This window comes from Zosterops lateralis (assembly GCF_965231275.1).
Source record: "Zosterops lateralis genome assembly, chromosome: 1".
Taxonomy (NCBI): Eukaryota; Metazoa; Chordata; class Aves; order Passeriformes; family Zosteropidae; genus Zosterops; species Zosterops lateralis.
Window position 1 is genome coordinate 149,699,504 of NC_139762.1, and position 27,047 is coordinate 149,726,550.

The 27,047-nt window shown below is 56.6% G+C and overlaps 1 protein-coding gene across 1 annotated transcript; it reads right to left on the minus strand.

Annotated features, from left to right (window-relative positions):
* Window positions 1-7,798: 7,798 nt before the first annotated feature.
* DGAT1 (diacylglycerol O-acyltransferase 1) lies at window positions 7,799-27,047 on the minus strand (the record flags this gene model as incomplete). Its single annotated transcript, XM_083861641.1, has 17 exons — window positions 7,799-7,945; window positions 9,856-9,918; window positions 10,703-10,790; window positions 11,578-11,643; window positions 12,664-12,776; window positions 13,675-13,719; window positions 14,330-14,371; window positions 14,625-14,663; window positions 15,127-15,230; window positions 15,795-15,860; window positions 15,954-16,094; window positions 18,556-18,661; window positions 21,783-21,835; window positions 22,664-22,749; window positions 23,321-23,361; window positions 24,558-24,645; window positions 26,875-27,047. 17 exons carry the CDS (start codon window positions 27,045-27,047, stop codon window positions 7,799-7,801), a joined length of 1,461 nt encoding a protein of 486 aa, XP_083717767.1.

The window sequence follows — 27,047 nt, forward strand, 5'->3', positions numbered from 1 at the left end:
CCCTGTCCCCACTGCCGCCCTCAGTGTCACCTGGCCCTCCCCCGCGGTGTCCCTGTCCCTGTGGCCCTCCCTTGTCACCCCCGCTGTCCCCAGCAGTGCCCCCACACCCTCCCCGGTGTCCCCCGTCCCTGTGACCGCCCTCTGTCACCCCTCGGTGTCACCCCTGTCCTTCCCCCCCGCTGCCACCCTGTCACCCCCAGTGCCCCCTCGGTCCCACTGTCCCTCTCGGTGTCACCCCTCACCCTGTGTCTCCCCCCGTGTCACCCTGCCACCCCTCGGTGTGTCTTTGTCCCCGTGGCCACCCCCGCCATGTCCCCCCGGTGTCCCCCCCAATGTTCCCGTGCCCCCCCCAGGTGCCCCCATGGCCACTCCCTGTCCCCTCGGTGTCACCCCCCTCCGTGTCCCCACCCAGTGTCCCCGTGCCCGCCCCGTGTGTCCCCCCACCCCCCGGTGTCGCCCCGGTGTCCCCTCGGTCACCCTGGGCCGCCAGAACCTCCTCGGAGTCGGGGTCGCGCTCCCGCCCTGAGGACAAGGACACGACAGGGCGGGGCTGGCCCCGGAGCCACCCCAAAAACCGGGAGACCCCAAAACGGGGAGACCCCAAAACGGGGAGACCCCAAAACGGGGAGACCACAAAACCCCAACAAACGGGAACCCCAAAAACGGGGAATCCCAAACCCGGGGAATCCTAAATTCTGGGGAACCCCAAAAAGGAGAAACCCCAAATTAGGGACCCCCGGTTTATGGGACCCCCAGTTATGGGACTCCCCCAGGAGTCTCCCCTGGGTGCCCACACAGCCCCGGGGGTCGGGATTTGGGTCTGGGGGCTTTGCGGGCTCCAGGGTCTGGATGTGGAGTCTGGGGGCTTTGGGGGATCCCCGGGGTCGGGCTTTGGGGTCAGGATTTGGGTCTGGGGGCTTTGGGGGATCCCCGGGGTCGGGCTTTGGGGTCAGGATTTGGGTCTGGGGGCTTTGGGGGATCCCCGGGGTCGGGCTTTGGGGTCAGGATTTGGGTCTGGGGGCTTTGGGGTCAGGATTTGGGTCTGGGGGCTTTGGGGGATCCCCGGGGTCGGGATTTGGGGTCAGGATTTGGGTCTGGGGGCTCTGGGGTCAGGATTTGGGTCTGGGGGCTTTGGGGGATCCCCGGGGTCGGGATTTGGGGTCAGGATTTGGGTCTGGGGGCTTTGGGGTCTCACCCTCCTCGGACTCGCTGGACTGGGAGGGGACATCGGGACCTGGGGGTGAGGACGGGGACAGTGAGACCCCTCCCCAAAAACCCAGAGACCCCTCCCCACACCCAGAGACCCCTCCCCACACCCAGAGACCCCCACTCACCCCGGGGACCCCTCCCCATCCCCGGAACTCCCACCCAGCACTGAGAGACCCCTCCCCACCCCGGGGACCCCCCCCACCCCAGAGACCCCCACCCCAGAGACCCCCACCCGGCACCCCGGGACCCTCACCCAATATACAGAGACCCCTCCTCACACCCAGGGACCCCTCCCCGCACCTCGGGGCCCCCCGCCCCCTCCCGAGCCCCCTCCCCAGCACCTGGGGGTGCCCCCCGCAGGGGGTGGGCGCTCTCGGAGCCGCTCTCGGAGCCGGGGTCGCCCCCCGGGGGTGGATCTCGGGGGTCCCCGGGGGGGTCTCGGGGGTCCGTGGCCAGCGGGGACCCCGGGAAGGCCAGTGACGTCACAGCTGGGGACATCGGGGGGTCACGGGGGGCACAGAGACCCCCGGGGGGGCAGGAATCTGGGGAGGGGGGCTGGGCCTGTTTTGGGGGTCCCCGTGTCCATTTTGGGGATCCCTGTGCCCGTTTTTGGGGCTTCTGTCCCCATTTTTGGGGTCCTCATGCCCATTTTGGGGGGCTCTGTCCCCAGTTCTGGGTTCCTCTCCCCATTTTTGGGGTCTCCCTGCCCAATTTTGGGGTCCCCGTGCCCAATTTTGGAGTTCCCGTCCCCATTTTTGGGTTCCCCATCCCCAGTTTTGGGGTCTCTGTCCCCATTTTTGGGGTCCCCGAGCCCATTTTAGGGTCTCTCTCCCATGTTTGGGGTCCCTGTTCCCATGTTTGGGGTCCCCCTACCTTTGCCCAGGTGCGCCGCGGTGCTGAGGTCACCTGGGGGGGACACGGGGGGGGTCAGGACGGTTTTGGGGTCCCCGAGAGGTTTTGGGGATCCCCGGGGGTCTTTGGGGGTCCCCGCGGGGGGTTTGGGGGATTTGGGGTCCCGGGGGGGGTTGGGGGGATTTTGGGGTTCCCGGGGGGGGGGTTCGTGGTCACCGGGGGGATTTGGGGGTTCCAAAGGGGTCGGGGGGGTTTGGGGGCTCCCCGGGGGGGGTGGGGGGTTTTGGGGTGTCCCCCGCCCCTCCCCCACTCACTCTCTCCGGACGCCTCGAGCCGCGCGGGACCCGCCGGGTCTGGGGGGACATTTGGGGACATTTGGGGACATTTGGGGACACGGGGACAGAGGAGGGGACACGGGGAGGGACAGAGCGTCACCCACCGTGTCCCCAAATGTCCCCAAAAGTCCCCAAACCCTCCCGGGCCCCCCCGGCCGTACCTGGGCTCTGCCCCTCCGCCGACAGCGACACCTCCAGGGGACCCGAGGGCCCTGCGGGGACACCGCGTGACACCGGGACGGGACACCGAGGGGACAGCGGGGACACCGGGGACGGGACACCGAGGGGACACCGCGTGACACCGGGACGGGACACCGAGGGGACAGCGGGGGTGGCACCGGGAGGGGACACCGAGGGGACAGCGGGGGTGGCACCGGGAGGGGACACCGAGGGGACAGCGGGGGGACACCGGGGAGATAGCGGGGAGGGGACACCGAGGACACCGGGGGGACACCGGGGGTGACAGAGAGGTGACACCGGGGGTGACATGAGGGGGACACAGGGGGGTGACACTGCAGGGGACACGGTGGTGACACCGAGGTGACAGGGAGGTGATGTGGGGGTGGCACGAGGGTGACATTGGGGGTGACACTGGGAGTGACACAGAGGGACAAGGGGGTGACAAGGAGGTGACACCAAAGGACACCGAGTGACATCACAGTGACACTGGGGGAGACACGGTGGTGACAGCGGGGGGTGACACGGGAGGTGACACCGGGGGACCCGCCCCCCCCTCACCATCGCCGGCCGCGGTGGCGACGAGCAGGAGGGTGACAACAACGGCCAGCGCGGGGACCCTGCGGGGACAGACAGACAGCCTGAGGACAGCGGGACACCGCCACCCCCCCCCCCCCGAGCCCCGCTGGGGACAGACAGCCGGGTCCCCAAACGGGACATCGTCACCATTGTCACCCCCAGGGGACAGCCGGGCCCCCAAATGTCACTCGCTGTCCCCTCTGTTCCCGTGTCCTGCTGCCCCGGGGCTCCTCTCTGTCCCCTCAGTGTCCCCCCTCTGTCCCCTCAGTGTCCCCTCTGTCCCCTCAGTGTCCCCTCTGTCCCCCCGGTGTCCCCGCTGTCCCCCCGTGCCTCACCCTGGGCTCTGCCCCATCAATGTCCCCACAGCCCCTCAGTGTCCCCGCTGTCCCCTGGGTGTCCCCGCTGTCCCCTCAGTGTCCCCCCGCTGTCCCCTGGGTGTCTCTGCCATCGCTGCCGGTACCGGCGCGGCGGGGCCGGGCCCGCTGTCCCCGCTGTCCCTTCAGTGTCCCCTCTGTCATTCAGCGTCCCCTCTGTCACTCAATGTCCCCTCCATCCCCCGCTGTCCCCTCGGTGTCCCCTCGGTGTCCCCCGCTGTCCCCGCGGTCTCACCGTGTCCCCGCTCCGTGTCCCATCGCTCCGGTGCCGGTACCGGCGCTGCGGGGCCGGGCCCGCCCGGGCCGTTTTTAGCGGCGGGGCCCGGGGAGGGGCCGGGGCCGGGGCCGGGGCCAGCCAATCCCGGCACGAACCGCGCCCGAACCCCAACCCCGAACCGGCACCGGGATGGAACAGGGATGGAACCGGCCCCGGCCCGGGACTGAACCGGGACCGCATTAACACCGAACCGGAACCGCATCGGGGCCGCACTGCGGGCACCGGCACCGAACCGGGCTCAGAGCGGGACGGAGCCGGGACTGACCCGGGGCCGCATTAAAACCGCCCCGGGACTGCGGCGGGGCCGCGAGCACCGGGACTGGCACCGAACCGGGGCCGTCCGGGGCACCGGGAACGGCTCCAACACTGCGGGTGTCGGAACTGGACCGGAACCGCAGCGGGACTGCACCGGCACCGCCCCGGGACTGCACCGGAACCGCGGGGATTGGCACCGCACCAGCGCCGGGACCGGGAACGGCTGCGGCACCAGGAACTGCAGCGGGACCGCACCGGGATAGAACCGGGACTGCACTGGCCCTGCGGGACCGAGAACCTCCCGGGCAGCAGCGGCACCGGGAACCGGGAGCGGGATCCGGGAACGGCGCCGGCCCCGCCCTGCCCGAACCGCGCGGGGACCCCCAAACCGGGACCCCCAAACCGGGACCCCCCAAACCGGGACCCCCAAACCGGGACCCCTCAAATGGCGGAGCCGGTTCTGTCCCGGCGCGGGGACCCCAAAGTGGCCCCGGGCACTTCGGGACTGCTCTGGGGACCCCCAGAGTCAGAGTCAACCGAGACCCCCAGCCCCATTTTGGGGGACCCCAGAGCCAGATCCGGGACCCCCAGTTTGGGGTCTCCAGAGCCCAGATCGGGAACCCCGGGAGTTCCAGGTGCGGATTTGGGGTTCCCAGATGTGGATTTGGGGTTTCCAGGTGAGATTTGGGGGTTCCCAGGTGTGAATTTGGGGGTTCCAGGTGCACATTTGGGATCCCGTGCCCCACCGGTGTTTGGGAGCCCCTGGGGGCTGGCAGTGTCGCCGGCAGGGGGAGTGACAGTGCCTGGGATGTCCCCAGGGGGTGACAGTGCCCCCGAGGTGGCCCCGGTGTGTGCTCGGGGTGGCACAAGGGTCCCTTTGATGTCGCGGTGTGTCCCCGGTGTCGCACAAGGGTCCCTTTGATGCCACCACAGCTGCTCTTTGTGCCGGGATTAGGGCGGGGCCCATGTGGGGTCGGCTTGGGGCCACTTCGGGATTTGAGTTTGGGGTCGGGTTGGGGTTGGGGTCATTGTGGGGTCCGTGTGGGGTTTGTGGTTTGTGGTTTGGGATTTGGGATTTGGGGTGTGGGGTCTTGTCTGGGGCTGGGGTCGGTGTCGGGGTCGCTGTTGGGTTTGGGGTTTGGGGTTGAGGATTGGGATTTGGGGTCACTGTAGGATGGGTCAGTGTGGGCTCTGGGGTTGGGTTGGGGTTCGGGGCTGGCTTTGGGGTCGGTTCAGGGTTTGAGGGTCCCGGCGCTTGCCCCACCCGGTGGCGGGGGACAGGAATGGGGGAGGGGGAGACCCCCATTCCCAGTTTGGTGTCACTTTTCCACCCCCAATGACAGTTCGGTGTCCCCTGTCCCCTCCCAGCCCACCGTGCCAGTGTCCCGTGTGTCCCCCGTGTCCCCATCTCTGTCCCCCCGTGTCCCCCCTGGCACGGCCGGCCACAAAAGGCTCTTTGTCCCTTTTTGTCCTTTTCTTGTCCCTTTGTCATTTGTCCCTTTGTCGCAGTGTCCGGTCCGTGCCCGGGGGGACAGCGGGGAGTGCCCGGCCTGGCACCGGAACCGGGAGGGAACTGGGAGCACTGGGGGGACCACAGAACCCCCCAGAAACAACCCCCCAGAAACAACCAAACCCTACAAAAACCAACCCCACAGGAACAACTCCAAATCCAGCTCGACAAAAACAACCCAATAAAAATAACCCCCCCCCCCCAAAAAAAAACCCTACAGAAACAACCCCACAGAAACAGCCCTACAAACCCGACCCCTCCAAACGAAACCCCATAAAAACAAACCTCACAGAAACAATCCTATAGGAACACTGTTAAAAACAACCCTATAAACCCAAACCCTATAGAAACAAGCCTAAAGTAACAACACTATAAAACAAACCTTTTAATAAACAACCCCACAAAACCAAACCCTATAGAAACCATTCCCAATGTCCCCATTCCCTGTCCCACTGTCCCTGTCCCATTCCCAGTGTCACCATCCCTGTCCCGGTGTCACCATGTCCCTGTGCCATCTCCTGTCCCATTCCTGGTTTCATTCCCAGTGTCACCATCTCTGTCCTTGTCCCCTTCCCAATGTCCCCATTCTCTGTCCCTGTCCCATTCCTGGTGTCCCCAGTCGCTGTCCCATCCCCGGTATTTCCAGTGTCCCCGTGTCCCCTGTCTCCAGTCCTGCACGGCTGGGATACAGTTCTGGAATGTTGGGATCCAGCCCCAGTCCCACCATCCCGAGGATCAAAACAGTAAAAAAATAAAATTTATTTTCTATGTCTTGAGCGGGGCCGGAGACATTTTTGGGAAGCAGGAAAAGATCCTGGAGGAATGTGGGATCCATGGAAAGCCAGGGGAACATTCAGGATCACTGGAGAATCCCGGGACTCGTCCCCAGCCCATCCCAGTCCCCCCACAAAGGCACAAACGGGGCCGGAAATGGAAAAAGAGATTTTTAATCACTGGGGGGAGGGGAAAGGGGGAGAGGGGCATGTCCTGGCAGGGGCCTGGACAGCACCCAAGGGTCCTGGCGGGCCACGGACACCCAAAAGTCCCAGCAGGTCCTGGCAGGGTTGTGGAAATGTCACTGAAGGTCCTGGCAGGACCGTGAGCAGGGACAGGTCCCGGCAGGCCGTGGAAATGTCCTAGCGGGTCCTGGCAGGACCAGGGGCAAGGACAGGGCCAGGTCTCGGCAGGATCATGAAAATGTCTCAGCAGGTCCTGGCAGGGTCATGAGCAAGGACAAAGCAGGTCCTGACAGGACCATGAGAGGATACAGGGAGAGAGACAGATCCTGGCAGGGCCATGGAAATGTCTTGGTAGGACCATGGGACAGTGAAAGGGACAGGACAAGTCCCGGCAGGTCCTGGCAGGGCCATGAGCAGCACCCAAAGGTCCTGGCAGGGCCATGAGCAGTGACAGGAACAGGACAGGTCCTGGCAGGGCCATGAGCAGCACCCAAAGGTCCTGGCAGGGCCATGAGCAGTGACAGGAACAGGACAGGTCCTGGCAGGGCCATGAGCAGCACCCAAAGGTCCTGGCAGGGCCATGAGCAGTGACAGGAACAGGACAGGTCCTGGCAGGGCCATGAGCAGCACCCAAAGGTCCTGGCAGGGCCATGGGCAGTGACAGGACCAGGGCCAGGTCCCGGCAGGTCTTGGCAGGTGCAGGGACGGGGTCAGGGATCAGGGTCAGTCCATAAAGTGCCGAAGGCGCCGCGGGGGCTCCGCCGGGGCCGGGGGGTCCCCAAAGGCCGCCCAAGACCCCCCGAGAGTCCCCAGTATTGCATTGATCCGACATTCGCTCAGGCCCCGCCCACAGCGGGGCGGGGGGAGGGGATTTTGGGGGCTCCTGGGACCCCCGGGAGGGGTTTTGGGGGGGTCCCCGGGGGGATTTGGGGGGTCCCCGAGGGGGTTTGGGGGGTTCCAGAACCCCCTGGGGGATTTTGGGGGTGTCCCAGGATCCCCGAGGGGATTTGGGGGGTCCCGGAACCCCCCAGGGGGAGGTTTGGGGGATTCCTGGGATGATTTAGGGGGTTCCGGAATCCCCGGAGGGGGTTGGGGGTCCCCAGGGGGCTGAGGGAGGTTTTGGGACCCTCAGGAGAGTTTGGGAAGGGGCCCCAGGTGTTTCAGGGGGGATTTGGGGGGTCCCAGGACTCCCGGGGGGTTTCGGAGGTTCCAGGCTGGTTTGGGGGTCCCAGGGATGTACTGGGGGGATCCCCGTGAGGGATGTGAGGGGCTCAGGGGGCGCCCTCGCAGTTGAGCACGTAGTAATCGTGCACGTACATGAGCACGGCGATGGGCTGGCCCAGGATCAGCGACATCCACACGGCCGCGTTCCCGTAGTGTCCCCGCAGGAACCGCGACACCAGCCACGCCAGCGGGATCTGGGGACAGCCACAGGACACGCTCAGGGCTGTCACCCGTGTCCCTGCCCTCTGACACCAGCCAGCCCTGCGGCGTCTGGGGACAAGGGCAGTGACACACCGAGGGGTGTCACCGGTCACCCCCTGCCACCCCAGCGCTGTGACACAGCCAGGACAGCACAGCTGAGCACAAGGGACACTCAGGGCTGTCCCCTCCCTGTCCCCTGGTCACCGCTCAGCGCTGTGACACCAGCCAGGCCTGCGGGATCTGAGGGGACAGTGACACAGTCAGGGCTGTCCCCTGGTGTCCCCTGCCACCCCAGGCCAGCAGGACCAGGGGACAGTGACACACTCAGGGCTGTCCCCTGGTGTCCCCTGCCACCCCAGGCCAGCAGGATCAGGGGACAGTGACACACTCAGGGCTGTCCCCTGGTGTCCCCTGCCACCCCGGGCCAGCAGGACCAGGGGACAGTGACACACTCAGGGCTGTCCCCTGGTGTCCCCTGCCACCCCGGGCCAGCAGGATCAGGGGACAGTGACACACTCAGGGCTGTCCCCTGGTGTCCCCTGCCACCCCGGGCCAGCAGGATCAGGGGACAGTGACACACTCAGGGCTGTCCCCTGGTGTCCTCTGCCCTGTGACAACCCTAGGCCAGGGGGACCTGGGGACAAGGACGGGGACAATGTCACCCCCTGGTGTGTCCCAGTGTCACCCCCAGGTGTGTCCTGACTGACGGCCCTGCCCTGGGGACACCGGGTCACCCCTGAACCTCAAACCCATTGTCCCCCTCCCTTTTTGGGGACCCCAAACTCACTGCCCCCGTTTTGGGGACCCCAAATCCATTCTCCCCATTTTTTTTTGAACCTGAAATCCTTTCTTCCTCCCCTTCCCTCCCGTTTTTTGCCTTGTCCCCCCGGTTTTTGGGGTACCCGTTTTGGGGTTACAGTTTTGGGGTATCCCTGTTTTGGGGCGGCCCTTCTTTGGGGGTCAGGTTTTGGGGTGTCAGTGTTTTGAGGTGTCGAGTTTTTGGGGTGTTGGGTTTTTGGGGTGTCCCGGTTTTGGGGCGCCCCATTTTTGGGGTGTCAGGTTTTGGGGTGTCCAGTTTTTGGGGTATCAGTGTTTTGGGGTGTCGGGTTTTTGGGGTGTCAGGTTTTAGGGGTGTCAGGGTTTAGGGGTGTCAGGTTTGGGGTATCAGGTTTGGGGTATCAGGGTTTAGGGGTGTCAGGTTTGGGGTATCAGGTTTGGGGTATCAGGGTTTAGGGGTATCAGGTTTGGGGTGTCAGGTTTGGGGTATCAGGGTTTAGGGGTGTCAGGTTTGGGGTATCAGGTTTGGGGTATCAGGGTTTAGGGGTATCAGGTTTGGGGTGTCAGGTTTGGGGTGTCAGGTTTGGGGTGTCAGGTTTGGGGTATCAGGTTTGGAGTGTCAGGTTTTGGGGTATCAGGTTTGGGGTGTCAGGTTTGGGGTATCAGGTTTGGGGTATCAGGTTTGGGGTGTCAGGGTTTAGGGGTGTCAGGTTTGGGGTATCAGGTTTGGAGTGTCAGGTTTGGGGTGTCAGGTTTTGGGGTGTCAGGTTTGGGGTATCAGGTTTGGGGTATCAGGTTTGGAGTGTCAGGTTTTGGGGTATCAGGTTTGGGGTGTCAGGTTTGGGGTATCAGGTTTGGAGTGTCAGGTTTGGGGTGTCAGGGTTTTGGGGTGTCAGGTTTGGGGTGTCAGGTTTGGGGTGTCAGGGTTTAGGGGTGTCAGTGGTTTGGGGTGTCAGGGTTTAGGGGTGTCAGTGTTTTGGGGTATCAGGTTTGGGGTATCAGGTTTGGGGTGTCAGGTTTGGGGTGTCAGGTTTTAGGGGTGTCAGGGTTTTGGGGTATCAGGTTTTTGGGGTGTCAGGTTTGGGGTGTCAGGGTTTGGGGTGTCAGGGTTTTGGGGTGCTCTTACCTGTGCCGCCATGCCCATGAAGGCCCAGAGCCGGAACATCCTCAGGGGGACACTCACCAGGTACTGGGGGAAAATGGGGTCACAAACGCATTTGGGGCACTCCCCCAGGATTTAAGGGGGTCCCAGAGGCATTTTGGGGATCCTTGGGGGGAATTTGGGGTTCCCAGAGGGGTTTTGGGGGTTCCCAGAGGGATTTTGGGATTCTCAGTGGGAATTTGGGGTTCTCTGCAGGAATTCTGGGGCTCCTTGTGGGGTTTTGCGGGGTTCCCTGTAAAACCCTGTGAATTTTGGGGTTCTCATTGGGATTTTTGGGTTTTCCCAGGGGGGTTTTGGGGATCCCAGCAGGATTTTTGGGAGTTTTTGTGGGATTTTTGGGGTTCCCAGAGGGGATTTTAGGGTTCCCAGCAGGATTTTTGGCAAGAATTTTGGGGTTTCCAGCAGGATTTAGGGTTTCCCTGCAGGATTTTTGGGGTTTTTAGTGGGATTTTGGGGTTTCCAGCAGGATTTAGGGTTTCCCTGCAGGATTTTTGGGGTTTTTAGTGGGATTTTGGGGTTTCCAGCAGGATTTAGGGTTTCCCTGCAGGATTTTTGGGGTTTTTAGTGGGATTTTGGGTTTCCCTGCAGGATTTTGGGGTTTTTAGTGGGATTTTGGGGTTTCCAGTAGGATTTAGGGTTTGGATTTTGGGATTTTTAGTGGGATTTTTCAGGGTTTTAGTGTTCCTGGCAGGATTCTGGGGTCCCTGATGGGATCTTGGGGTTCCCAGGGGTGGTTTTGGGGTTCCCAGGGGTATTTTTGGGGTTCCCAGGGGTATTTTTGGGGTTCCCAGGGGTATTTTGGGGCGCTGACCTCGTGGAAGAAGGCCGAGGCCAGGAACACGGCCGCCTGCGCCGTCCACTTGCTGACCCCCCTCTTCAGCATCGGCTTGTAAAAGTGCCTGGGGACCCCCAAAACCGCCCCAAAATAACCCACGGGCCCCCCAGAGCCCCTAAATACACCCCCAAAAAAACCCAAAATTCACCCAGAATTCCCCCCCCAAAAATGCCAATTCCCCTCCAAAAAAACCCTGAAATTCCCCCAAAAAAGCCCAGGAATCCCCCCCAAAAACAGAAATCTCGTCCAAAAAAACCCAATTTCACCCCAAAATTCCCTCTCAAACGCCCCAAAATCCCCAAATTCCTTCAAAATTCCCTCTCAATCACCCCAAGACTCCAAATCCCCCTAAAACCCCATATTCCCCCAAAAATCCCTCCTCAAAACCCCCAAATTCCTCCATAATTACCCCTCAGACTCCCCAAATCTCCCCAAAATCCCAATTCTTCCAAAACCCACCCCAAAAAATCCCCCAAACCCCAAAATCTCTCCCAAATCCCCCCAAAAATCCCCCAAATTTCCTCTAAATTCCCCCCAAATTCCCCTAAATTTTCCCCGAAATCCCAATTCTTCCAAAACCCACCCCAAAACCCAAAATTTCTCCCAATTTTCCCCCCATTTCCCTCAAAATCCCCTCAAACTCCAAAATTCCTTCCCAAACCCCCAAAATCTCCCAAATTGCCCCCCAAAATCCCCCCAAAATCCCCCCTAAACCCCAAATTCCTCCAAAATCCAACCCAAAAATCCCCCCAAATTCCTCCAAAATCCCCCCAAAACCACCAATTCCTCCCAAATCCACCCCAAATCCCAAAATTTCTCCCCAAATCCCCCGAATTTCCCCCAGACCCCACCTGAGGCACCATTTGTGCACGGGGATGTTCCAGTTCTGCCAGAAGTAGGTGACGGATTCCGAATTCCTGGAGGGGGGAAAACTTGGGCTCAGGGACCCCTAAATAACCCCAAAAAACTAAAATTCCCCCCAAAATTCATCCCTAAATGCCCACAAAACCCCAAAATCCCTCACAAAAATCGTCATAAAAGCCCGAATTCCCCAAAATTCACCTCTAAATACCCAAAAAATCCTCCCCAAAATCCTGAATTTCCCAAAAATTCACCCTTAAATAACCCCAAATTCTCCAAAATTCACCCCTAAATACCCCCAAATTCCCTCAAAAGTCATCCCTAAATACCCCCAAAACCCTAAATTTCCCCAAAAATCCTCACAAAACCCAAACTCCCCCAAAATTCACCCCTAAATAGCCACGAATACCCCGATTTCTCCAAAATCCTCCCAAGAATTTCCCCAAAAAATCCTGAATTCCCCCAAAATCCGCCCAAATTCCCCAAAAATTCACCCCTAAACACCCCCCGAAACATCAAATTCCCCCCAATCTACTCTCAAACTCCCCAAAAACGGGATGGAAATTGGGCTGGGGAACCCCAAAAATGTGGCACCCCAAAAACCCGACACCCCAAAAAAGGGACTCCCCAAAAAAACCCTGACCCAAACCCCTGAACCCCAAAATCCCCCAACCCCCCAAATCCCCCAACCCCCCCAAAGTCCCCCCAAAACCCCAAATTCCCTTCAAATCCCTTCTCAAATGCCCTAAAAAACCCCAAATTGCCCCAAAAACCCAATTTCCCCCCAAATCCTCAAGTCCTTCCTCAAACCACCCCAAAAAATCCCCTCAAAACCTCAAATTCCCACAAAAATCCCCAACAAAACCCAAAAATCCTGCCAAAATTCTTCCTCAAACCCCCCCAAAATTTCCCCCAACCCCCAACTCCACCCAAATCCCCCCCCCAAAAAAAAAAAAAAAAAAAAAAAAAAAAAAAAAAAATCTCCTCAATCCCCCCCCCCAAACACCCCAAAATGTCCCCAAATCCCCGAAAATCCTCGAAAATCCCCAAAAATCCCCAAATTTCCCCCAAATTACCACCAGTCGCGGTAGAACTCCCTGTCCCCGAACTGCAGCAGCTCGGCCACCACGTTCAGACACGAGTGGAAGAACCAGTAGAAGAAAATCAGCCAGATCAGGTGATTGGGGACCTGGGGAAAAAAAAAACAACCAAAAAAACCACATTTGGGGCTTTTGAGGGGGAAAAACGGAATTTTTTTTGGGGAAAAAAGGGAGTTTTGGGTCATTTTTGAGGAAAAAAAGCTGCTTTACGGGGGGAAAAAAAGGAGGTTTTCCGTTTTTTTGGGGGTTTTTGTGGGATAAAAAGGGCATTTTTGGGGGAAAAAGGGGGTTTTGGGGAAAGAAAAGGGGGTTGGGGTTTTTTTTTGGGGGGAAAAAAAGGGAGTTGGGGAGGAAAAAAGGTTTGGGGTCTTTTGAAGGAGGATTTTTGGGGAAAAAAGGGGCGTTTTGGGGTTTTTGGGGGGAGAAAAGGAGGGGTTTGGATTTTGGGGAGGAAAAAAGGGGGGTTGGGAGTTTTTTTGGGGGAGAAAAGTGGGATTTGGTTTTTTTTGGGGGGGAAAAAGTCCACGGGGTTTAGGGAAAAAGGGGGTTTTTGGGGGGGAAAAAGGGTTTTGGAGTTTGGGGGGAAAAAAGGTAATTTAGAATGGGTTTTTTTGGGGGAAAAAACAGGGATTTGGGGCGATTTTGAGGGGATTTGGGGGATTTGGGGTTTTTGGGGGGGTTTGAGGAAGAATTTTGGCAGGATTTTTGGGTTTTGTTGGGGATTTTTGTGGGAATTTGAGGTTTTGAGGGGATTTTTTTGGGTGGTTTGAGGAAGGACTTGAGGATTTGGGAGGAAATTGGGTTTTTGGGGCAATTTGGGGTTTTTTAGGGCATTTGAGGAGGGATTTGAAGGGAATTTGGGGTTTTGGGGGGGGGTTTGGGGGATTTGGGGGGTTGGGGGTATTTTGGGGTTCAGGGGTTTGGGTCAGGGTTTTTTTGGGGTGGTTTTTGAGGTGTTTTTTGGGGTTTTTGGGGTCCCAGACTCACAGCCAGCTTCAGGAGGCGCTCGATGATCCGGGAATAATCCATGTCCTGGAGCGGGGGAGGAAATTTGGGGGTTTGGGGCAAGTTTGGAGGGTTTGGGGGGGAATTTGGGGTTTTGGGGGGGAATTTAAGGGGATTTTGGAGTTTGAGGAGGGATTTAAAGGAGGATTTAGGGGGAGTTTTGGGTTTGCAGGTGATTTTGGGGGAGTTTGAGGAGGGCTTTGGGGAAAATTTGGGGATTTTGGGAGGAATTGGGGGTTTTGGGGGGAATTTTGGGAGGTTTGAGGGGGGATTTGGGTTTTTTTTGGGGAGATTTTGAGAGATTTAGAGGGGTGTGAAGTGAGATTTGGGAGGAATTGGAGTTTTGGGAGGAATTTTGGGAGAATTTAAAGTGTTTGAGAGAGAATTTGGGAGGAACTTCAGGTTTTTGGGGGGAATTTTGGGAGGATTTTGGGGGCGTGAGAGGAGATTTGGGGTTTAGAGGAATTTGGGGCAGAATTCAGGGGTTTTGGGGTGTTTGGGGGAGCTTTTTGGGAGGAATTTGGGAGGGTTTAAGGGGAGATTTCAGAGAATTTGGGTTTTTTCAGTGAAATCCAAGATTTTTGGGGAATTTGGGTGAGTTTTTTCTGGGGTTTTTTTTTTGGGGGAAGGGGCTCACCCGGAAAGGTTTCATGGAATTCTGGATCGTGGGAACCATCCACTGCAAAAAACGGGGGATCCTGAGGGGGGAACCCCAAAAAACCCACCAAAAAATCCCAAAATTCCCTCTCAAACCCCCCCAAAAGCCAGAATTCCCCCCAAAGTCCCCCCAAACTCCTAAATTTCCCCCCATCCCTCCTCAACCCCCTTCAAAACCCCAAAAATTCCCTTCAAATTGCCCCAAAATCCCCCAAGATCCCCCCTCAAATCCCCCAAAACCCAGAATTCCCTCCAAATCCCCCTCCTCAATTCACCTGCTGGATCAGCCCCACCAAGAGCTGGGTGAAAAACAGCTGGAAAAAAAAATGGGAAAGGAAATTTGGAGAGGAGGCTCCGAGCCCCAAATGGCCTCAGGGACACCCCCATTTAAAGCTCCCTCCCCCTCAGTTTTTTAGGGTCTCATTCCCCATCTGGGACCCCAAAATCCCAAATTTTCCCTCAATCCCCACACAAATTTTAAGGTTTTTTTTTTTTTTTTTCCAAAATTCTCCCCCCAAAATACCCTCAGGACCTCCAAAATTCCCCCTCAAATCCCTCCCCCAGGATTCCCCAAACCCTCCCACATTTCCCCAAAATCCTCCCCCCTGGGACCCCCAAAACCTCCTCAAATCTCCCCCCAGGATCACAAAACCTCCCCAAATTACCCCCTAAATCTCCCTCAAATCCCCCTTAGGACCCCCCAGGATGCCCCAAATCCTCCCCAAACCTCCCCAAGCCCCCCCAGTTCCCCCCAATTTCCCCCCAGGAGCCCGTTACCATCTCGCAGAGGCGTCTGAGCAGGAATCTCTTCCTGAGCCGCGGGGAGCGAGGGAAGTTGAGCTCATAGCACAGCGTGGGGGCCAGCAGGAAGTAATACAGGTCTGGGGGGGCACGGGGGACTCTCAGGGGGGCCAAAAAACATCCCTGGAACCCCCAGAACACCCCTAAAAAGCCCCCCAAAAATAGCCCCCCAAAACCCACCCACAATGGAGATCAGGAGGGGATTTGGAGGTGGTTTGAGGAGGGTTTGGGGGTCCTAGGGGAGGATTCGGGGAGGTTTTGGGGGGTCCTAGAAGGCGTTTGAGAGGGATTTGGGGAAGTTTTGGGGTTCTCATGGTGGATTTGGGGAGGTATTGGGGTTTTTTTGGGGGGTTCCCGTGGGAAGTTGAGCTCATAGCACAGGGTGGGGGCCAGCAGGAAGGAATACAGCTCTGGGGGGGACACACGGGGGGGCTTTTAGACCCCCAAAACCACCCTCAAAAACACAACCAGAAACTCCCTAAAAACACCCCAAAAAACCCCCAAAATCCACAAAAACCACCCCAGAAATTCCCAAAAACACCCCAAAAATCTACCCAAATAAACCCCCCAACACCAGCCCCAGAACCCCCCAAAAACAGCCCCAGAACTCCCCCCAAAGCAGCCCCAGCAGCCCCCAGACTCACTCCTGTAGCTGAGGTTCTCCGGGTAGGCGACCTCTCCGTGCGCCACGTTCCCGTTGGCTCTGCGGGCTGTGAGACCCCCCCCAAAAAACAAAACCCACCGTGAACTCCCCAAAATGGCCTCGGGGGACCCCCCCAGACCCCTCCCCGAGCCCCCAGCACCTGCAGGAGCCCCCTGGGGGGCTCTGGGGGCCGTCCTGGGGGTCCCGGCCTGGCGCTCCCGGCACCATTTGTTGACGTCGTGGAAGGAGAAGAGCTTGAGGAAGAGCACGGTGTGCACGGCCAGAGCGAACACGGCGCCCACTGCGGGGGGATTCGGGGCTCAGGGAGGGCTCAACCCCAACTATTTCACCACTTTTCCCTTCCCAAATCTCTTCCCCTCCATTTTCCCCCCAATATTTCCCATTTTTCCCCAATTTTCCCCCATTTTTCCCCAATTTTCCCCCACTTTTTCCATTTTTTCCCCATTTTCCCCGCCATTTTTTTTCCATTTTTTCCTGTTTTGTTTCCTCTATGTTTCCTGGTTCTTCCCAATCTTTTCCCTTTTTTTTCCCAGTTTTCCTCCATTCTTCCCAGTTTTCCCCTACTCCTCCCAGTTTTCCCCAGATTTATCTTCCCACCTCTCTTCCCTTACAGTTTTTTTCCCATTTTTTCCTTTTTTTTTCCCATTTTTTCCTTTTTTTCCCAGTTTTTTCCCATTTTTTCCCAGTTTTTCTCCATTTTTTCCCATTTTTTTCCCAATTTCTTCCACTCTTCCCTTCCCAGTTTATTCCCTTCCAGTTTTCCCCAGGTTTTCCCCAATTCTTCCCAGTTTTTTCTCATTTTTCCCTTCCCAGTTCCTCCCCTCCAATTTTTCCCAGTTCCTCCTCATTTTTCTATTCCCAAATCTCCTCCCTTCCAGTTTTTCCCAGTTTTCTCTTCCCAAATTTATTCCCCTCCATTTTTTTTTCCCAGTTTTTCCCAGATTCTTCCCAATTTTTCCCATTTTTCCCTTCCCAGAGTTCTTCCCCTCCATTTTTTTCCCAGTTTTTCCTGATTTTTCCCCAAATTTTTCCCAGATTTTCCCATTTCCCCCCATTATTTCCCCTGTTTTCTATTTGCAGAGTTCTTCTCTTCCAGTCTTTCCAATCTTTCCCCAGTTTTGTCCCATTTTTGTCCCATTTTCCCCCAATTTTATCCCATTTTTCTCATATTTCCCAGTTTTTCCCCAGTTTTTTGCAGCTTTTTCCCATTTCCTCAGTTTTTTCCCCATTTTCCCCAATTTTCCTCTATTTTTCCCATTTCTCCCCATTTTTTCCCTTTTTTCCTACTTTTCCCCTCATTTTTTCCCAAATTCTCCTCATTTTTGTCCCAGTTTTTCCCCCAGTTTTGTCCCTTTTTTCCCCAGTTTTTGTCCCATTTTTCCCCAGTTTTTGTCCCATTTTCCCCCAGTTTTCCCTGTTTTTTCCCATTTTTTTCCTCATCTTTGTCCCAGTTTTTTCCCCAGTTTTGTCCCCAGTTTTCCCCAGTTTTGTCCCAGTTTTTTCCCCGTTTTTGTCCCAGTTTTTTCCCCAGTTTTTGTCCCAGTTTTTCCCAGTTTTTGTCCCATTTTTCCCCAGTTTTGTCCCATTTTTCCCCAGTTTTGTCCCAGTTTTTTCCCCAGTTTTGTCCCAGTTTTCCCCAGTTTTTGTCCCATTTTTCCCCCATTTTCCCCAATTTTTTCCCTAATTTTGTCCCATTTTCCCCAGTTTTCCCTGTTTTTTTCCCATTTTTTCCTCATCTTTGTCCCAGATTTTTCCTCATTTTTGTCCCAGTTTTGTCCCATTTTTCCCCAGTTTTTGTCCCATTTTTTCCCCAGTTTTGTCTCTTTTTTCCCCATTTTTTCCCCATTTTCCCCAATTTTTTCCCTAATTTTGTCCCATTTCCCCCCCATTTTCCCTGTTTTTTCCCATTTTTTCCTCATCTTGGTCTCAGTTTTTTCCTCATCTTTGTCTCAGTTTTTTCCTCATTTTTGTCCCAGTTTTTTCCTCATTTTTCTCCCAGATTTTTCCTCATTTTTCTCCCAGATTTTTCCTCATTTTTCTCCCAGATTTTTCCTCATTTGTGTCCCATTTTTCCCCAGTTTTTGTCCCATTTTTCCCCAGTTTTGTCCCAGTTTTTTCCCCATTTTTGTCCCTTTTTCCCCAGTTTTTCCCCATTTTTCCCCAGTCTTGTCCCATTTTTCCCCAGTTTTTGTCCCTTTTTCCCCAGTTTTGTCCCTTTTTTCCCCATTTTTTCCCCATTTTCCCCAATTTCTTCCCTAATTTTGTCCCATTTTCCCCTGTTTTTTCCCATTTTTTCCTCATCTTTGTCTCAGTTTTTTCCTCATTTTTGTCCCAGTTTTTTCCTCATTTTTGTCCCAGATTTTTCCTCATTTTTCTCCCAGATTTTTCCTCATTTGTGTCCCATTTTTCCCCAGTTTTTGTCCCATTTTTCCCCAGTTTTGTCCCAGTTTTTTCCCCGTTTTTGTCCCTTTTTCCCCAGTTTTTCCCCATTTTTCCCCAGTCTTGTCCCATTTTTCCCCAGTTTTGTCCCTTTTTTCCCCAGTTTTTCCCCATTTTCCCCAATTTCTTCCCTACTTTTGTCCCATTTTCCCCTGTTTTTTCCCATTTTTTCCTCATCTTTGTCCCAGATTTTTCCTCATTTTTGTCCCAGTTTTTTCCCCATCTTTTTCCCAGTTTTTGTCCCATTTTTTCCCCATTTCCCCCAGTGTTGTCCCATTTATTTTCCCCAGCCGTGTTCTCACCGGGGGTGACGGAGGGCAGCAGCAGCACCACGCCGGCGGGCACGCACAGGATGCTCAGCAGGTTCAGGGCGTGCAGACACGACCCCGCGCGCTCCGACACCGTCCCCTGAGGAGGAGCCCAAAATCAGCAGAAATCACCCCCAAATCATCAGAAATCAGCCCCAAATCCCCAAAAATCACCACAAAATCCCCGAAAATCAGCACAAAATCCACTGAATTCAGCACAAAATCCCCTAAAATCACCACAAAATCCACTAAAATCACCACAAAATCCACTGAATTCAACAGAAATAATCCCAAAATCCTCCAAAATCAGCTCAAAATCATCCTAAAACCCTGCCAAAATCAGCCCAAATTCACCCCAAAATCCAGCAAATTCACCCCAAAATCAGCCCAAATTCAGCCCAAAATCAGCCCAAATTCACCACCAAATCCTCCAAATTCACCCCAAATCCAGCCCAAATTCACCCCAAAATCCAGCTCAAATTCACCCCAAAATCAGCCCAAATTCACCACAAATCCTCCATATTCGCCACCAAATCCCCTGAAATCACCTCAAAACACACCGAAATCACCCCAAAATCTGCCAGAACTGCCCCAAAAGTCCACCCAAATCAGCCCCAAATCCCCTAAAATCACCACAAAATCCCCTAAAATCAACAGAAATAATCCCAAAATCCTCCAAAATCAGCTCAAAGTCATCCTAAAACCTGCCAAAATCAGCCCAAATTCACCCCAAAATCAGCCCAAATTCACCCCAAAATCAGCCCAAATTCACCCCAAAATCCAGCAAATTCACCCCAAAATCCAGCCCAAATTCACCCCAAAATCAGCCCAAATTCACCCCAAAATCCAGCCCAAATTCACCCCAAAATCCAGCAAATTCACCCCAAAATCCAGCCCAAATTCACCCCAAAATCAGCCCAAATTCACCCCAAAATCCAGCCCAAATTCACCCCAAAATCCAGCCCAAATTCACCCCAAAATCAGCCCAAATTCACCACAAAATCAGCCCAAATTCACCACCAAATCCCCTGAAATCAGCTCAAAACACACTGAAATCACCCCAAAATCTGCCAGAACTGCCCCAGAAGTCCACCCAAATCAGCCCCAAATCCCCTAAAATCACCACAAAATCCCCTAAAATCAACAGAAATAATCCCCAAATCCTCCAAAATCAGCTCAAAGTCATCCTAAAACCTGCCAAAATCAGCCCAAATTCACCCCAAAATCCAGCCCAAATTCACCCCAAAATCCAGCCCAAATTCACCCCAAAATCCAGCAAATTCACCCCAAAATCCAGCCCAAATTCACCCCAAAATCAGCCCAAATTCACCCCAAAATCCAGCCCAAATTCACCCCAAAATCAGCCCAAATTCACCCCAAAATCAGCCCAAATTCACCCCAAATCCTCCATATTCGCCACCAAATCCCCTGAAATCAGCTCAAAACACACCGAAATCACCCCAAAATCTGCCAGAACTGCCCCAAAAGTCCACCCAAATCAGCCCCAAATCCCCTGAATTCAGCTCAAAACTACCAAAAATCCTCTGAATTCACTCCAAAATCCCCCAAATTCACCCCAAAACACCCTGAAAACACCTCCAAATGAACAGAAATCAGCCCAAAATCCCCCAAAATCACCCCCAAACACTCTGAAATCACCCCAAAATCACCCCAAAGCCCTCCGAAATAATTTGTAAAATCACAGCAAAATCAGCCAAAATGACCCAAAATCCCCCGAATTCACCCCAAAATCTGCCTAAATCAGCCCAATTCACCTCAAAAAATCCCCCCAAATCCCCCAAAATTGCCCCAAAACCATCAGAAATCGCCCCCAAATCCGACAAAATCGTCCAAATTCATCCCAAAATCCTTTGAATTCACCACAAAATCATCAGTAATGACCCTAAAATCCTCCAAAATCATCTTAAATCAGTCCAAAATGCCTCAAATTCATCCCAAAACCCATCAGAATCACCCAAAAAAATCATCAGAAATCACCCCAAAATCCTCCCGAATTCACCCCGAAACGACACGAAATTCTCTGAATTCACCCCAAAAACACCCAAAATATGGTGAAATCACCCCAAAATCCTCCCGAATTCACCCCGAAACGACACGAAATTCTCTGAATTCACCCCAAAACCACCCAAAATATGGTGAAATCACCCCAAAATCAGCCCCAAATCCTCCACGTTCACCTCCAAATCCCCTGAAATCAGCCCAAAACGCACCAAAATCAGCCCAAAATCCGCCAGAACCGCCCCAAAAATCCACCCAAATCAGCCCGAAATGCCCCAAATTCACCCCAACTGTGCCAAATTCAGCCCCACACACCCCGAATTCACCCCAAATTCACCCCAAATGCCCCGAATTCACCCCAAATTCACCCCAAATTCACCCCAAATGCCCCAAATTCACCCCAAATTCACCCCAAATTCACCCCACATGCCCTGAATTCACCCCACATGCCCCAAATTCACCCCAAATTCACCCCAAATTCACCCCAAATTCACCCCAAATGCCCCGAATTCACCCCAAATTCACCCCAAATTCACCCCAAATTCACCCCAAATTCACCCCAAATTCACCCCACATGCCCTGAATTCACCCCAAATGCCCCAAATTCACCCCAAATTCACCCCACATGCCCCAAATTCACCCCAAATTCACCCCAAATTCACCCCACATGCCCCGAATTCACCCCAAATTCACCCCAAATTCACCCCACATGCCCCAAATTCACCCCAAATTCACCCCAAATTCACCCCACATGCCCCAAATTCACCCCAAATTCACCCCAAATTCACCCCACATGCCCCAAATTCACCCCAAATTCACCCCAAATTCACCCCACATGCCCCAAATTCACCCCAAATTCACCCCACATGCCCCAAATTCACCCCAAATTCACCCCAAATTCACCCCACATGCCCCGAATTCACCCCAAATTCACCCCAAATTCACCCCACATGCCCTGAATTCACCCCAAATTCACCCCAAATTCACCCCAAATTCACCCCACATGCCCCAAATTCACCCCAAATTCACCCCAAATTCACCCCACATGCCCCGAATTGCCCCCAAATTGACCCCAAATTGACCCCAAATTCACCCCAAATTCACCCCACATGCCCCAAATTCACCCCAAATTCACCCCACATGCCCCGAATTCACCCCAAATGCCCCGAATTCACCCCAAATTCACCCCAAAAGCCCCTCACCGCCGCCAGACGCCGCTCCAGGGCCAGGCTCAGCACGGCAAAGGCGTTGGCGGCTGAAACGGGGCGAGAACGGGAGATTTGGGGAAAATGAGAGGAAAAGGGAGATTTGGGGGGAAAATGGGAAATTTGGGGTAGAAGGGGCAGGAAAATGGGGCAGAAAATGGGGGGAAAATTATGGGAAAATGGGCAAAATAGACAGAAATGGGAGATTTTGGGGTAAAAGGAGAAAAAATATGAGAGAAATGGGAAATTTGGGGTAAAAGGGGTAGAAAAATGGGGCAGATAATGGGAAAATGGGGAAAATGCAGAAAAAAATTATGGGAAAATATGGGGAAAATGGGGTAAAAGGGGGGAAAATGGGACAAAAAATGATGGGAAAACAGGAAAAATGGGAAAATTTGGGGTCAAAAGGGGGAAAATGGGGGAGAAAATAGGGGGGAAATGGGGAAAACAGGAGATTTTGGGGTAAAAGGGTAGAAAAATGGGGCAGGAAATGGGAAAATGGGGAAAAAGTGGGGGGGGTGATGGGAAAATGGGCAAAAATGGGAGATTTTGGGGTTAAAGGGGAAAAATGGGGGAGAAAATGGGGGAGAAAATGGGGGAGAAAATGGGGGAGAAAATGGGGGAGAAAATGGGGAATTTAAGATTTTTTTGGGGTATTTTTAGGGAGATTTTGGGGGGGTTTTGGAAGTGATTTTTGGGTCTTTTCAGGAGGGATTTTTAGGGGTTTTGGGGATTTTTGGGGGATTTTTGAGAGGTGATTTTGGGGGCAATTATTTGAGGGTTTTTTAGGGGAGATTTTTGGGGGTTTTTTTGGGGGGAGGATATTGGGGGGGGAATTTGAGGGGTTTTGGGGGGATTTTTGGGGTGCTGGGACACACCAATGACGAGGCAGGGGGCAGGCCAGCTGTAGGGGTCTTTGAGGAACAGAGAGACCACCTGGATGGGATCCACCAGGATGCCGTACCTGAGTGGAGGAAAAAACCCCAAAATAGCCCAAAAATAACCCCGGGATACCCCAAAAACAACCCAAAAATACTCCCTGAACACTCCCCAAAATATCCAAAAATAACCCGAGGATACCCCCAAATAACCCTGCAATACCCCAAAAACATCTCTCCCCAAAAATAACCCCAAGACAACCCCCTCAAAAAAACCAAAATACCCCAAAAATTACCCTGGGACACTCCCCAAAAAAACCCTAAAATGCTCCCCTAAAAGAAACCCAAAAAACCCAAAAATTACCTTGGGACACCCCTCAAAACACCCAAAATATCCTAAAAGTTTCCCTGCGACACCCCTCCCAAAAAAAACCCCAAAAACACCCCCAGGACACCCCCCAAAAAATCCTAAAAAACCCTCTGGGACACTCCAAACCCCAGTTTGGGGACAGTGACACCCAAAGTCCCCACCCTGGGGACAGTGCCACCCCTCTGTCCCCACCCTGAGAACAGTGACACCCCCTAAATGCCACTCTGGGGACAGTGCCACCCTGCTGTCCCCGTGTTGGTGGCAGTGCCACCCCGCTGTCCCCTCACTTGATGAGGTTCTCCAGGAAGAGCCGCGCGTTGCTCAGCACCTGCAGGGGACACAGGGGACACTGAGGTGGCACTGAGGGGACAGGGGTGTCACCAACCCCCCCCGCCAGTCCTTTGGGGACCCCCCCAGGTCGGTGCCACCCCGGGGCTGTCATGTCACCAGGGTGTGGCGCAGGGGGTGGTGGCACCAGGTGAGTCACCAGTGACAGGGACACGCTGGGGACAAGGGTCACGGCGGGGACAAGGACCCTGGGGACACTGCTGTCACCTCAGTGTCATCCTGGTGTCACCCTGGGGACAAGGAGGGCTCTGGACTCTCTTGGGGACAGGGATGGGGACCCCAATGTCCCCCTGTCACCTCAGTGTCACCCTGGGGACACAGACAGCTCTGGACCCTTCCTGGGAACAGGGATGGGGACATTGGTGTCACCTTGGTGTTACCCTGGTGTCACCAAGGGGACTGGGGACAGGGATCAGTGTTGCCTCAGTGTCACTACAGAGACTCTGCACCCTCTTGGGGACCAGGACAAGGACCTTGGTGACACTGCAGGGACAGCGATGGGGGCCCCAGTGTCACCTCAGTGCCACCCTGGGGACAAGGAAGGCTCTGGACCTCCTTGGGGACAGGAATTGGGACCCCAATGTCCCCCTGGTGCCACCCCAGTGTCACCCCAGTGTCACCAAGGCCACCAGGAAGTCTTTGCGCCCTCTTGGGGACAGGGATGGGGACCCCAATATCACCTTGGTGCCACTTCAGTGTCACCCCGGTGTCACCAAGGGGACTGGGAGGCTCCAGACTCCTCCTGGGGACAGGGATTGGGACCCCAATGTCCCCCTGGTGCCACCCCAGTGTCACCAAAGGGACTGGAAGTCTGCACTTCCTTGGGGACAGGGATGGCGACACTGGTGCCACCTCAGTGTCACTATGGGGACTCTGGATCCTCCTTGGGGACCAGGACAAGGAGCTTGGTGACACTGCAAGGACTGGAACAGGGTCCCCAGTGTCCCCCTGGTGTCACCTCAGCCACGCCCCTGTGTCCCCTTTGAACCAAATCCAACCTCCCCGGGGAGAGCCCCCCGCCATCCTATCGCGACGGGAGCGGCGCTATCGCAACAGGAACGGCTCTGTCCCGCCCCCATCGCGTGACGTCACGACGGCCACGCCCATTAACCCGGCAGGCGCCCCGCCGCCAGCAGGGCGGGACTATCGCGATAGCGGGGGACTGTCGCGACTCACCAGCATCACGACGCACCAGTTGAGCACCCCCCGGTAGTTGCTGTAGCCGCTGGCCGAGCTCAGCAGAGACTCCTGCACCTTGTGACACCTGGGGACAGTTTGGGGACACTCGGTGAGGGGGGAGGTGACACACGGGGACAGCCCCCCCAGGGACACCCCCAAGTCCTCCCGGGGGGAGGGGACACACAGGGAGGGTCCCCAAGGCTTGAGGACATCCCCGGGGGGTGACAGGGGTGACACACGTGACACAGGTGTGACAGAGGTGACACAGAAGATGACAAAGGTGACACAGGAAGGGACGGAACCCCCCCCAGGGAGGTTTTGGGGGGCTGCAGATGGGGAGGGGACACACTGGGAGGTCCCCACAGCTTGAGGACATCCCGGGAGGGTGATAGAGGTGACACAGGAGGGGGCAGGACGGTGGCAGTGCCACATCCGGGTCCAGAGTTCCCCCCCCCCGATAAGATACAGGAGTGATTAGGGGTAATTAGCAATAAGGGGGGCACAGGGGGTCAGGGACGGGCCCTAAGGGGGGGGGGAGGTGTCACCAGGGCAGGGTCACCCCAGACCCTGTTTCGGGGTGACCCTTAGGGATTTGGAATGGCCCTGGAGGGGTTTGGGGGGGCCCTGAGGGGGTTTGGGGTGGCCCTGGAGGGGGTTTGGGGGGGCCCTGGAGGGGTTTGGGGGGGCCCTGAGGGGGTTTGGGGTGGCCCTGGAGGGGGTTTGGGGGGGCCCTGGAGGGGGTTTGGGGGGGCCCTGAGGGGGTTTGGGGTGGCCCTGGAGGGGGTTTGGGGGGGCCCTGGAGGGGTTTGGGATGAACCTAGAGGGGGTTTGGGGTGAACCTGGAGGGGGTTTGGGATGAACTTAGAGGGGGTTTGGGATGGCCCTGAGGGGGTTTGGGGTGGTCCTGGAGGGGGGTTTGGGGTGGCCCTGAGGGGGTTTGGGGTGAACCTGGAGCGGGTTTGGGGTGAACCTAGAGGGGGGTTGGGGTGGCCCTGGAGGGGGTTTGGGGTGGCCCTGGAAGGGGGTTTGGGGTGGCCCTGGAAGGGGGTTGGGGTGGCCCTGAGGGGGCTTGGGGTGGCCCTGGAGGGGTTTGGGGTGGCCCTGGAGGGGGTTTGGGATGGCCCTGAGGGGGTCTGGGATGAACCTAGAGGGGATTTGGGGTGGCCCTGGAGGGGGGACCCCCTTGGTGACCCTGACCTCCAAGGGACAGGGGACACCCCAAACCATGGACTGAGGGTCCCTAAACAAGGGACAGGCAACAGAGGGACCCCAAACCAGGGACAGGGGGCAGTGGGACCCTCCCAGTAGACAAAGGGACCCCAAACAAGGGTCAGGTGACAGTGGGACCCCCTTGGGGACCCTCACAAGTGAGGGAAGGACCCCAGCCCAGGTACGGGGGACAGCGGGACCTCCTACAAGTAACAGAGGGAGCCCAAACAAGGGACAGCCACTGCACGGAGGGGCTCACAGCGACACAGAGGTGACACTGGGGGGGACACAGGGTCACGGATGTGACACAGGTGGGTCACAGGGACACAGAGGTGACACCGGGGGGGTGGCACAGCGACACGGAGGTGACACGGGGAGGTGGCAGGGCACGGCCGGCGCCCGCCTCGCACCGGTCCCAGCGGTGTCGCAATCGGGAGTGGCGGGGCAGGGTTGGGACATCGCCCCGGGGACACGGAGCGAGCACGGGGACAGGGGGCACCGGGCCCAGGGATACGGGGACAGGGGGCACGGACACCCCGGGGACACCGCGGGGGGAGGAGGGGACACCCAGGACAGCGTGGGGGACAGCGGGACCTCCGTGGGATACGGGGACGGGAACCCTGTGGGGCCCCAGAGGACTCAGGCCACGCCAGGGGCGGGGTGATCCTCGGGGGTCCCCACACAAGGAGAGGGGCCCCCGACTGTCCCTGGAGGGGTCGTGAGGGGCCCCGGTCCCAACCGGGGGAGGGGGTCCCGAGTGTCCCCACAGCAAAGTGGGGGGCTCTCTGAGGGTCCCAACATGAGGGGGGGTCCCTGAGGGTCCCGAGTGTCCCCTCTCCACCTGAGTGGGGGGTGGGCTCCTGAGGGTCCCGGAGTGCCCCAGGCCCAACTGGAGGGGGTCCCGAGTGTCCCCTCGCCACCTGAGGGGAGGGTCCCTGAGGGTCCCGAGTGTCCCCACACCGAGGGGAGGGTCCCAATTGTCCCCACAGCGAAGGGGGGGGTCCCGAGTATCCCCTCCCCACCTGAGGGAGGCTCGGGGTCCCTCATGGCTCCCGCTCCCCGGCCGTGAGGGGGACGCTCCCGTTTCCCGCGCCGGGCCCGTTACCTGAAGTCTCCGGCGGGGTCATCGGCGCTGTCGCCGCGCACGGAGGCGGGTGCGGGTTTCGGGGGTCCCCCGCGGCGCTTGCGGGTCCCCCCGTTGCCCCCGGCGGGGCTCGGGGCCCCCCCGGTGTCGCCCCCCGGGGCCGCGGCCCCCGCGCTGCCCCCGGGCTCGCCCAT